The sequence below is a fragment of the Patiria miniata genome, unplaced genomic scaffold (assembly GCF_015706575.1).
Source record: "Patiria miniata isolate m_02_andy unplaced genomic scaffold, ASM1570657v1 HiC_scaffold_1, whole genome shotgun sequence".
NCBI classification, from domain to species: Eukaryota; Metazoa; Echinodermata; class Asteroidea; order Valvatida; family Asterinidae; genus Patiria; species Patiria miniata.
This window is the reverse complement of record NW_024037047.1, coordinates 9,146,557-9,160,126: the sequence shown is the minus strand read 5'-3', so window position 1 is coordinate 9,160,126 and position 13,570 is coordinate 9,146,557. Positions and strand designations below refer to the sequence as shown.

The window sequence follows — 13,570 nt, the reverse complement described above, 5'->3', positions numbered from 1 at the left end:
TCAAGCTTGGGGAGTTTGATATCAAGTAAGAGCCAGCTTGACGATGGTAAATAAGTCTGTGTAAGGGAAGTCAGGAGTATCCGTTAACCAACACTGGAATTTTCAATTAAGACTCCAAATTTTTAATAAGGAAACATCTCAGATGCGTGAAAGACGAGCGTGCCGCAAGAAACAAACACATCTCACTTTCCTTCATTTAGTTCGTTTGCTTCGAGAATACTGCTTCAGAAGAATTACCCCAGCTTTTCTCTATCATCCGTTGCTGGTTGCTGTTGTGTTGAGTGGTGAGTGTCATATTCGGGTTATCAGAAACAGTCCAAGTTCTAAAGTTGGGGTATGTAACAATGACGTATGCAGTGTGGGCGGGGCCAACTTGCGACCACCACATTTCACATGACAGTAAAAACCAGTACAACTCCTCCCCAACAACAACTGCCTTAAAGATGCATTCCCTGTGATATTTTCGAGAACTTTTCACCTCGATTTTTCTTAATTGCTATTTTCTTACAACTATAAACGTTTTTCACTTTTGAATGAGACATCGAATGAAAAAATCCACTGACGTTTATTTCTTGTATTATTTTGTTCACAAAAATCGACTTATTGGCTGCCAGACAATAATTGGGCTCTCGCAGGGCGGGTTATTTGTGCGCAAAATGAAAGCCCTTTTTAAGAGGGTTTCAGATGCCCAAATTTGGAATAAAGTAGTTTTTTTTTAAACAAAACAAACAAATTGAAAACTCGTTAGGAGAGAAACATCACTTTTTTAAGAGCACGGGATATGCATCTTTAAGGTACACGCACCCCCCCCCCGAAAGCCAAATACATGATCCTCGAAGTGAAATATCTATGTTTTGACAGTTTAAAGACAGCACCACTTACAACACCTGATAGACTCCCTTTTGTGTATTTTAACATCACCAAATATGTACATAGCAGTACGGTGCAAATATAGAATGCTTTTGCTGGCCATATATACACGTTGACACCATACATTAAACACAAAGTAGTTTGGACCAAAGTCACATCCCTTCACTTAATGATGTCGCAATAAAAATCGATAAACAATATTATTTATCCTGATGTTAAATCTAATGTATGAATGCATCTGCAATTTTGATGACATAACTCTAAATTGGTCTTACAATAAGACTTTGAAAAGTAAATACCTGTTTGCAAACATACGGGTGACACAGCTAAACATCATCTATCCATTAGTATCTGGCCTATGTTAATATTGACGAAGTGTTGATGCCGATAATTGACATACGAGCGCGGGATTTTTTTCTTAAGTGTGTTAGAGCGCCCTCACTTGGTTAGATCTTTTAGCTTTTATTTTGTGGCGGTATTCAGGCTCCGTTGTACAACTGAGCCCTCTCGCGGTGAAATGGTGAAAGTTGTTCTCAAGACCAGTAAATAGACTCCCATAGACCTCATAGTACAGTGATAATTACGCGCACTTTCAAAAGTTATTTAAAGTACTCACAACACTTCAAGGTGTTTGAGACACCAATCATTCGTAAAGCTTATTTCATCATCTTTCATTTTCTGTTCAATTTTTGGGTGGTATTCCGATGACTTTTGGGAGACATTTCCATCTAAAAAATATCAACCCTAAAAGTAGTCCTGTGGCCCATCGACATTCAAAAAAAAAAGATGCCTGCGCTCGAATGCAAAATAGTGCAATTTTAGGGCCCAATTTCATCCTAATTTCACAGAAATACGAGCTCGCAGTCCCGTGCATGGCTTCCACCTATCATTAAAACCTTTAAGCTCATGGTCCACAAAATGATCTTATTGTCGGCATACAAATCGTGATTTGGCCAGCGTATACCATTTTGGGCCTACATCCACTGGTCTGCACCCTTAAGCTTTATAGCGATAGTCTGCACGTCTACAAATATTACCACATAATGAGCTACTAAAAAAGTAAAAATTCGCAACAGTCTTTTCATCTTTAAGGGTCGAAAATAACTTTCTTAGGAGCAACCAGATGGTATGTATTCTCGTGAAAACGACAGTGCAAACCGCCAAATGAAGAAATCAAAACAAAAATAACTTTTTTTTTAAACAAGCGAGGTTTTTCACAACATTTCACACTCGTCCGTTCTATTTCTCAGAGCATAATGGAAACCGTGACGGTAGCAAAACATGGAAAACATTACCGAAGGTTTATGCACAACACAGGTAAATTGTAAATAAATAAGTGTACAGCAAAATATAACGCCACATTTACGCATAATTTTGACAAAACACCTTGACTATATTGCCTTAATAGTGGGGACATCCATATAGAATATGAATATAATCTGGTTTTAAAACAGGTATTTTGAGAATATTGTACATAATTGAAGTAAAAATCGACGCATTTGGTGAATACAACAAAAATAAACAATTCTAGCTCAATAATTAAGGATTCTCGTGAATGATCTTCAATAACAGAAGTACCTTGGGAGAGTTAATGATTCCTTTTCACCTCTTACGAAATGTCCGCTTTTTGCTTTTGAACATGTATTTTCGCATTTACGAACTGTTGACAAAGCACCTTATAGTGCGAATATCAATTTCTATAGACTATGAATATCATATTATTCAAACAATATTTTCAGAATAATTTAAGAACAAATCTAGCTGAATTGTTAAGGATTTTTAGAAAATTAACTCAATAGAGGAAGAAGTTTTGGAGAGTTTGTGAAGGCGCAGAGCTCGTTCAAGAAATGTCCGCATTTTGCTTTTGAACACAATTGAATTTATGTTTGCCAGTATTGAAAAAAATCTTTAAATGCGAACATTTTGAGCCCACTCAAAAAGGCTGTTTTTTGTCATCAGCTATAGAGTACTACAGAAGATTGCCAATATCAAAAACAAATTCGGATGAAGTCTTAGTCTCTACAGAGTTGTCTGAATTTCTTAATGAGCATCTCCATTTTAACCTTGAGGTTAAAAGCCTCAAAATCGTCCAGATATTCCAGGCTGTCCGTCTCGCTAACAGGGGGTGTGACGGTGCCAGGCAATGACAGTCGGTTGCAATTATAGACGGAGTTTATGGCAGCTAGATGCAGGTGAGGGTGGTTGGGTCCGATGGATAGTCCGTTGGATTGGATCTTGGTCACGTCCAGAGGTTGATTGGGTAAGCGGGAGGTCAAAGGGATCGGCTGACCGGGGTCGAAGCGGCGCTGGGTCGGTGTGACTAGCCAAGGATCTCGGAACTTATCTGGGGTTGGTTCCTGATGTGGCGAGGGTGGCCTTCGCCCAAGGGACCGAATGTGCTGCAGGTGACGGCTACAAAGTCGCGTCGTTTCTTGCGGCTTCCTTTTGGACCACCGCGAATGATTCCTTCGCAGAACGAACGGCCGCGGTACGTGCAGAGTCCTAGCGAACTCGATGCGGGTGTTTTTGGCCGTGTAAGCGGCCGAGTCCCAGGTACCCTCGGCGCTGGATGACTCGGTGCTCTCCAGAAGTTCATCGTGCTCGGGGCCGGGGAAAGGGTCTGGCTTGGATGGTCTGACGAGTAGGTCTGAAGTGGAAAGGGAAATGGACTCCTTACTTCCAAATGACGGGTGTTTGGTCAGTTGTCTGTTGACTGGGCGCCTCCTTCTCTGTTGATGGGTTTTCTGGCCCTGTTCCTCCTCACCACTATCCGCTGAGTTTGACAAAGGTTTGAAGAGAATATCAACCCTGGTCACGTGCGGATGCATACAGTTGCCATGGATATCATCAAGTTCTCTTTCTCTCTTTCCACCCATGGTATGGATTTGAGAAAATGATTTTGAAGTCAAATCTGAGTCTTCTTTCCGTTGTTTGTCAGCGACGGGTTCGTTCCGCCGATAAATTTCGGCCAAGGAGCCAGTTTTCCGTAGGTCCGGTCTCTTCACTGATTTGAACCGGTCTGCTTGGAGCTCGCTCCCAAGGCGATGACCAGGACCGTCCCGCTCGGTCGCATCGGTTCTCCCAGGGAAGACAACTTTCACCGTGGTCGCTGTGGTGCCATTTCGCTTGACTCTTTTTCCCATCTCAAAAGTCAGCTTCTTATCTTTGGTTTTCGGACAGCCTCTCTTCTCCGCGGAGGCTGATGAGCAGTATTTCTCTCCATACCTGCCCGGGGCCTCCACGCCTTTCTCGGGCGCCATGGTCGGTAACGGTGTCAGCGGTTTTCGCGTCACGACAAACAGGCGTTCGCTGGAGTTACCGACCAGCTTCGATTGCTGGCTAGTGCCCAGAAGAGTGTACATCGTCTCCATCAAATGTCTGACGAATAATAACCAAATAATAACCAAAGTTCTCTTATTTTTTTGCCGAATGATTTCCGGTGTTGGCAAGTGCTTTGCTGCTGCTGGCGGCGTACAAAGTTGTGAAGATCTGGAAGGAGGTCCTCCCCTGTAAGAGTTTCCACACAGATGCTAACAATGCAGGTTTACATTCCGAAGAAAATTGAGAAGTGTTTGTGACAATGCCGGTGATAAGGGAGTGCCATGTCCGATATTGTCTGTCCGCAAGACCAAATATGAGTGGACAATAATAGAAGGGGTGCGAAGTGCCAAGAGGGTCCTATTGGTCATTTCACGGGGTGTCGAATCCAATTTGCTGAGTGATTCTCATCCTGATGCCGGCTGGATGGCTGAGGCAGGTGTCATTGTCAGAAGAGCGTGTACTGCTAATGTTGAAACAACTCTTGTTTCCGTGGTTCATCACCACAAAACACTAACCGGTCTGTGCCGGCACGGCGGTCCGCACCACTCGCTTACCAAAACACAAGTACGGCAGCAAAGCGCCCTGTCTGGGGCAATTAATTTTGTTCCAATCCAACCTTTATTCCCGGCGAAGGGTTGCCCTACTGGCATTATCTACCGCGCTAATTGCACCGCATTATCATGCCAATGAGGGCAAAGAGTACCTGGCTTTTTTTTTTAACCCTTCTGGCTCCGGGCCGACGACAGTCATAAACCTGGCCCGTTGTGTGACGCTATTGTCCCCCTTGCCTCCTCCCTCCAACACCACTACGTTGCCCAAACACGCAGGACTTTATGTTAGTCTATGAAACTGTGTAAACTAGTTGAGTGACAGCTAATGGGGCAAATGCCCCTTAAAACTATCGTAGGACGATAGCAAACATGGTGTTAGGGCGCAATCTGCCTTGTTTCTAAAGCTATTTACCAACATGTCATTTGAGATTGGTTGTCAAGCGACCGGAATAATGAGGGTATTTCTGAATCGTAAACAGTGCTTAATGATATTCAACCAGCTCATAACATTAATAATGTTTCAACTTCGAGAAAAAGATTCTTAAAAGCAGTAGTGAATGAGACCCGTTATCTCCCTGCGCCCCGACAATTCTGTCATTTTGATTTATGTTATGCAGGGAAAAACCAAGGGAACAAACATGAACCCACATAGGCCTCAGAAGAACAGTTAAATGTGGACAATTTTCAGACCTTTTGCACGAAGTTAAATTGTAACGAAAAGACTCAAACACACGGTAATTGTTTGCCGTCGGTAACAGAATTGGAAACCTTTCAAGCTACCCTCGGATGCCTAACCAGCGGCCGGGAACAAAACGACGACTCCTGGGTAAGAATCCAAAAATAAGTGGAAACCTCAGGCCAACAACAGGAGGAGGGAAGTGGGCAAATGGAAGCCAGAGAAGTGAGTGAACCAAAACCGCTGATGTACAATGTAAAAGATACTGTGATTTGCTAGAAACAACAAACTGATTATTGTAAGAATTCGAAAAAAATGGGTGAAAGTTTTTGAATGGGTCATTTTTGCAGCTTCGGCATTACCAAATAATGTGGTCAATTGTTACAAGTGAGAAAGGTTTTCCAAAAGATCTGTGTGCATTTTGCTGGCATGAATTCAGAGGTGAAAATGTGGATAATTGAGGGGTGTTTTCACTGTTTTGTGGAGGTTTGGACTACTAGTTATCATGTAAACACTGCGAAATGGATACCAAAACCACAGTCCGATACAGTTTTACAGGATACAGTTTTCACAGTCCAAATAAGGCTCGGAGACTCAAATCTTAAAAATGAATAAACAAATTATTAAAGTAAACATTTTGCATAATTTGCGTATGAGGTGAGCATTGTCAATTAATTTTTCTTCTTGGGGCACAAAAAAACAACATAATGCTATTTCAGAAGTTTATAGAAAAAAACAACATTGCTAATCAATATACACTCTAAAAGAAAACTGTGGCTCTGAAAAGAACCAGCTTTGTCATAGGGAATATGTCATTGTTTTAACTCCACGTTTCGGTCAGCATACTCTGCCGTCATCTTAAGAAGGCGGATCTTGCAAAGAACCATCTTCGAAGGCATAGGCCTATTATCATGAAAATGACTTCGCCAACTTCTTATATAAAGAATTACCAAGTATCTTATTGGCTAATATGGCCACAAAGAAGCCCATCCTGGCACAATGAGTTGGCAGTCATGAACCCAAGAAATTCCAAGGAAACAGCAGACACCATTTCCAAAGAAGTGGCGACTTGGTCTTGCGCGGAGACCTGTCAGTCACGGATGATCCGGCCTGTGTTTGCACCACATGGACTCTAAATCCCACTTCACAAGATGACCACAAGCTGCCCTGAGCTGCTTAGTCTGGCTGTGGTAAGGGGATCAGGATTTGTCATTCTCCTCAGTACAAATGAAAAGCTAAGAGATGAACCACGACTGTTGGGTAAATACAAGATAGATATATCAGGGTGGGGACGGGGATCCATACTCTAACCTGGCGGAATCAGTGTTGCTCCAACTTTCATCATAGTGAGAGAGACGTCGTCTTCTTATGGGGAGTCATGGGCGTATACAGTAATCTTTAGCATTAAATTGTGTGCACCGGCGTTTCACTATGACTACATTTTCATGATGAGCTGTAATTTTGTCAATGCTTTAATTTAAAAAAAATCATTTCATGAATATCTTTTAGCTAATATCGAATTGACGATATTTTTAACCAAAGATAAACAATTACTCAGGCGTGCAATCTGCGCCATTTTTGTCTTCCAAAATCATTGTTTTAGCATGAACTAAATTCAACCTTTGGGGAATTACGAGCGGGACTCTCGGTTTTCGTACTATCAAAATTAATAAACTGTAACCATTTGTGGACCGACTTTTTTCCGGGGAAAAATATTTGCTGGCAAAAAAAAGCAACTTTGTTTAACTTTTTGGCTCAAAACATTGAGCAGAAACATTGTGCATAGGCCCTTATGGGATGCAGCGAGTACTCGCTGGGCATGAAGCAAACCTACCAAGATTTATCGAAATATCGGGAATGTTTTTGATTTGTTGTTGACCGAAAAGACAACAAACCACCGACAAAGGGACACCTCGACATCCGGGATGTCGATCTGGTTCCTCGACTTCTGTGTATGTAAATCAATGCCAACGAGAATAAGCAGCCAAACGCTTGGTCATATCTAACACCTGCATGCCATCCTCGCATAGCGTGCATTCAATTTATAATGGGATGCTGCAAATCTGCTAATTTATTAATATCCAAATACACCTGTCCACAGTTTGCTCACGATAACAGCGTTTAATATCTCATTTACATGATTGATGACGCGGCCGACATCAGACTTTGAAACCATTGAAAATAAAACACGACGGATAAGAATTAAGAACACACACAAGAGGAATACCCTGACATCAAAATGAAATGCCATTATAAGGATCGTTAGTTCCAGAATGTTTTGATGCAATAGCTCGTCCTCGTGGGCATTAGTGCGCTTATAATCAAACACTTCTCAGAAAATTGTATGGCTGAAATCACACAAAAAACTGTCACAACATGTTCAGATTTTAGGATAGGAGTGTAAAGTGATAGAGTTGTATCGACTGTCTTTTTTTTTTTAAATAAGATTTAAGACATGGTGCTAGTGTATAGTAGTGAGGTTTGCGGTAACACCATGTGGAATAATCTCTCTTTAGAAGAAGTGTGGTTCTAAAAAGAACCGGATTTTTTAGTGTTTTTTTTTTTAGTAATCTCTGGCTAAGTGTTAAATCTTTTGAGGTGGGTGTTAGGTGGTGGCAAAAGTCGTGTAGTTTCAAGGGTTCAAGTGGTAGTGGGTCTTTTACTTTTGGTGGCATTAAAAATTGATCTCAAACACAGTTTTCCAGTTCTGACTTCACCGTACATTGCAACACATTATTGGGCTAAATTTTTTCTCTGACCAAAAGGCTAGATCATGCGCTGGTTGTTGACTGCTTGTGGTGTCTTCTCTTCAAGGACCTCACCTTTGTCTTCACATAAAGGTGTATCACGATAACAACCCAGAAATCCCTTAATCCAAACGCGCATTTTATGGGGGAGTATCGTTCACTGTTTGGTTTTCTGGCTCGTTTCTCTATAGATGTAAACCACTGCATGAGTCTGCACAAGGCGATTTCACCGCAAGGCCATTGTCTATACGGCAACTAATTTCCTGAACGGCCCGTTTGATAACCAGTTGGCTTTTCTCCGGGATGTAATGAAGGACCAAAGCATCCATGCGTTTTATGGTCGCCCGGGAAACGAAGAGGCAACGTCGGTCGTTCTTTTTCATCGTGACCGAACTTCTTCCATGGCTCGTGGGGGTTCTGTTGTCCTCTTTCCACCCCGTTCAGTACCCGGTTCTTATCAAGTGGACGTGTGACGTTCCCGGTCTTTTGTCAGACAGTGACGAAAATAAAAGCTTGGCACCCCTTTTGTGGTCCGTACCCCTCTGCGGGGCCCGCTGTTGCCGTGAATAGCCCAGCGCTCCGAGACAGGCCCATAGCCACTCACCTACACCATCGATTTTATCTGTTTTGCTTTCTGAGGAAAATTGGCAAGACACGGGCAAGCTATTCACGGCTATTCAGAGGAGTTTACTTCAAGCGGGTAGCAACAAGAGGCAACAAGGACTAGTTCGATCTGACCAGCTTATGTACATGTGCAAAAACTGTGAACAACAAGCAAGTAAATGTACGAATTTAATATAATCAACAAACTGTCATAGATTTGTTGGTGTACAAAATGTGGAGATGTATACATTGTGAAATATCAACAGCACGATGACTTGTATGATATTCAAGACTTTCAACCGGCTAGCATGCATGGACGTCACATCATTCGTTCAAAGACATTTTCACGAGGAGCTGGTTCTGTGAAAATCATTTCCCTTTCGGGCTAATAATTAATGAACTCCTTTATGAGTTGAAAAGTGTGCGCGTGAATGCAGACATCTCGAAGGGACTTCAAAACGCACCGGCCTGCCACTTGTCGGCGAGAACTCGGTGGTCGTTTTGCAGCTGGTGTTTGAGGGCCGATTTCCACAGCAACGCCGGTTATTTTTTCCAGCCAGAACAGAGCTGTACCAGGCGGTCGTGAGAGCCAGCACACGGGGAGACTAATGCAGCTAATGACAGATGACGTGAGGTTGGAAGGTACATCTGCAGGTACGGTACGCACCTTCAGACCCGACCTAGGAGGGTTCTTAATCATCGGTACATCTTGATAGCAACGATAGACTTTTCACCATTTTAGGTACGTCCCCATCGATTTAGACTAAGATCCATTTTACTTTTCTTGAAGAACATCTCATTATAGGCATGCTGAATAATTAGTCAACGGCGGATTTAGTTACAGTATTATACTTGGCTCGGCTCTTAAAAGCTTTGATTTTCTCGGAACAACAAAAGAGCTGGAAAGTGATTTTTTTCTGGGAAATTCTGTGGCCATATATTTGTTCCATCGTCGCTATGTTTAGGTAATTGTTTTCGAGGTAGGAGGAAAATATAGTGTGGAAATCGTATTGTTTATTTTGCAGAATAGATCACTGATGTAGGATTTATCTATAAGCAACAACTTCCAACTCTATCGGTCATAATGTTATGTGCTTAAAAATGTCATTAAGGATTTCACATGAATAGAGAGTTATTAAAATAACTTTATATTAAGCACCCCCTTGGCTTAAGAAGCTGACCAAGATGACCGTTTTGCGTGAGAGAGACCAGGAGCAAGTTTCGTAGATGCTCAGCTCACAAATTTCTGATCATCGGCCGCAATATCATGCGATGTACAGTCGAGCCCTGATAAGAAGAGCACTGTTAATACAACATCCTGCTTATAACAAGCACAAGTTTATGTCCCAAGTCTTATGTTTTTCTTTGTTTACTTTTGTTTTCCAATACTGTTAAAACAAGGTACCTGTTGTAACAAGGCAATTTGTAAAGTCACAAGGACCTTGTTATAAAGGTGTTTGACTGTACATTGTTGCAATGGACCTTGCAGGGCGCGTACATTTTGCATATGGCGACTGGAAATTAATATCAACATGTGGTAAGAATTATTGAATCATCAATGGTTAACATTTCTCCTCTCCTTATTTCACAGCTTTGAGAGATCGAGCATGAACAAAGTCAGAAGGTGAGGTTCATTCTGACCACCATGCCAGTCAAACTTCTTGCCACCAACCCGTTTGCTGAGCCGGCTCGTCTGGAGTATGAACCGTCACCCTCCCCGGCCATGCGCGCCTATCGTTGGAAGAGACCTCTTGGGGTACTACCTCAGTACCTCAAACCATCCCCCACCGGGCGGGATGCACCCAAGGTACCGGGGAGAACAAACACTCGGGGAAGGCTGTATGATGCCCGGCAGCTCTTCACCATTACACAGGCAGCTACGGAGCATCTAAGAGCTGCAACTCAGATGGGCTACCGGGAGGAGACCAAAAGCTGTGATTTGGAGCAGTACCGCATCGGCGCACCGGCACCGCCTTTCGGTGCCAATAACAACAGTAATAACACAAACAATGCTAGTCCAAAGAGCAAGACGCAGCTGCCGAATATTAAGCCCGAAGAGAGCTCCAGATTTGAGCACAGGTTGGGCAGGCATTCTTACAGCCGAACCGAGGTTCTGCTGAAGCTACAAAGACGGAGGAAGCCAAGAGGAAAACAAGGACCGGCAACGGGCTCCGGGAAAAGCGGAGCCGGTTCCCAAGACTTCCCGGTGATCGACTCCAAAGAGACAAACACATGCACGTGTGAGGCAAACTACGTGGCTAGAATGGCGACCAGGTCTGACTCTGGCTACCTCAGCAAAGACTCGCCAGGCAGCAAAAGCCAGAACGCGTCCCGGAAGGGAAGGCGGGTGAGCAGCTCCGTTACCAGCAGCACGACCATCGTCACTAAGATGGCACCAGCAAGTCGCAGTGACTCTTCCCCTTGCAACTCATTTGGACTGGTAACCAAGGAAGAACTCAACCCGAGAACATCGTGCCCAAAACTTGAATTTGATGAGGCCCAGGTAGACAGTGAGTCTTCTAAACGAAAACTTGGATTCGTCGAAGTTGCGACACCACTGCACCGGGATCCAGACACCAGTGGCCCGGAGAGTGATGACCAGGAGCGGTCGACTGGCACCTCCAGCCCGGTGGTGTCCAACGACGCCGACAGCGTCTGTGAGGAACTCCAGAAGATCGTCCTCCGGCAAGCCAAGCATGACCCGACCTGCGCCACTCCCTTCGGCGTCCGCTGGCGGGAGGATTTGGACGATACTCCGGGCTCTGACGACTCTGACAAAAACCGCTTCGACCGGGCCATGCAGGCCCTCCAGCCGCGCGTACCTCACGTAGTCTGGCCGGAGAACAGATATTACTCCCCTCATACCGTGTTTGTGTACGCCAGTCCTTCCAGGCTTGCTCCTGTAGTCATACCGTCACACAGCGTGGATTGCCCGCAGTGCAAGTTCTACCAAGCCTCTCCTAAGGGGGATATCTGCCCGCCGAATAGCCCGACTCCTTGGATGGAAAAGGAGTTTGGATTCTATCCCGTCGAAAGACACTTCGGATCAAAAGCTGAACAGTAATCTTATCTCAGCTGATAAAACATGTACCTGTACATAATTATCTTATATGAAATTAACTTCACGTCTTTTCTTGAATAGCGTAATCTTACAATGACTTATAAACATACTTAATACATTTATGTGTCTCTGTTTTTGTACTATTTTTGTTTATCATATCGCCACGGATTTGATCAAATTGATAGCATAATTCAGTCTGACACAAGCCGTTCATTCATCAGCCAAAATGTATAATTTTAATCAGAATAGGAAAGTCCTGTTTGCCGAAGTATTTTTACCAATTTTTTTTTCGAAAATGGTGAAGTTAACATTTTGCATCAATCGATACATGTACATGTAATGAGTTTCTGGAATTGATGGGTTAACTTTGCCACTTTTAACCATAATGTATTATGGCGGTAAGCAATACACTGTGTTTCCTTCAAATTCTGTGAAAGTGATACAGAGTCATTGCGATGTGATGTAAACATGTACAGTCGACTCTCGTTAGTACAAACTCTGTTAATACAAAATTCTGGTTATAACAAACACAAAGCCTTGGTCCCGACTGTGCATTTGTGTGCACAATGAATGGGACTGATTTTCTTCTTAATACAAAATTCTGATATAACAAACAATTTGGCTAGATTCGAGCGAGTTTGTTATAACGAGACTCGACTGTACACATTTTAGTCTAATGGGGTAGCGTCGTTCACTCATGCCCACCGACTGAGGGCGCTCGTTCATGCTAATCTCTTCACTCGTGTCCACGTAGCACTTCTAACGGCTTATATTCTTAACAAAGTACAGTCGAACACCTTTATAACATGGTCCTTAAGACTTAAAAAAATACCTTCTTATAACAGGTACCTTGTATTAACAAAGCAAAACAAGGTCTTGTGACCTAAGATTTCGCTTGTTATAAGCATGACGTTGTACTAAGAATGCTCTTCTTATCAGGGTTTGACTGTATTGTGAAGGAAACGCATGGCATTATGGGTATAACTAGATGTCAGGAAGTGTTGACACCAGGTCATGAAATCAAATCTCCCATAATGGCGGATACTAAAAGAGTATTAATGAACTGTCCCGTAATTACATACGTGAGCTCATCCCACAGTTCAGCCCATCAACAATTCATTTACAGTTCTGTACCTCAGGATTTTATTTTAAAATGCTGCATAGCTATTTTTGAAACATTGCTAACAATATGTTTTTTTTAGTGTGGAATAAATATTAATACGTACATGGTGTATAGTTTATTACAAAAAAAAAGCTCATTAAACAACAAATAAGTTTCTAAATTATTGCGTATTTATCTTAAATTTGGACAGGTAGAGTAGCCTAATGAGGCAACAATGTTTTTTTTTTCATATCAATGGAAAAAGAAGCAGTGTGTGTTTAATTGGTTAATAATTATGACTTGTGCTAAAGTAATTTTGTTGCATTATCTCAGCTCAGTGAGGTATTTGTGAATATAATGCAATCAGCAATCGCAGATTTTGCAGAAAACCTGTCCGACCGTCCTTTTGATGCACCATTCGCCCCAAGTTCAAACAAAGTAGAGTTAAGTGGGATGATGACGTTATCGCACAAATTAATAAAATCCAATAATACGCTATCGCCAGGCTCAATACCAAGATTTTATTTTCATGCAAAAGTGGGACTAAGTGAAACATGTGCATCAATCTATTTTGTTTGTAATCTCTCAAAATGCTGCAAATTCCTACCCTCTAAGACAGAGCATAATTGTGTTGCAAGT

At 42.6% G+C, this 13,570-nt stretch overlaps 1 protein-coding gene across 2 annotated transcripts; it reads left to right on the top strand.

Moving 5' to 3' along the window:
- The first annotated feature begins 8,367 nt into the window (after positions 1 to 8,367).
- Positions 8,368 to 12,110, top strand: LOC119722155. Of its 2 annotated transcripts, none has more exons than XM_038192214.1 (2): positions 8,368 to 9,422; positions 10,360 to 12,110. In XM_038192214.1, exon 2 carries the CDS (start codon positions 10,414 to 10,416, stop codon positions 11,830 to 11,832), a length of 1,419 nt encoding a protein of 472 aa, XP_038048142.1. In that variant the 5' UTR covers positions 8,368 to 9,422; positions 10,360 to 10,413; the 3' UTR covers positions 11,833 to 12,110. The 2 variants fall into 2 exon arrangements, with proteins under 2 accessions (XP_038048142.1, XP_038048135.1); XM_038192207.1 differs by having other exon boundaries at positions 8,368 to 9,510.
- The last annotated feature ends 1,460 nt before the right edge of the window (positions 12,111 to 13,570 follow it).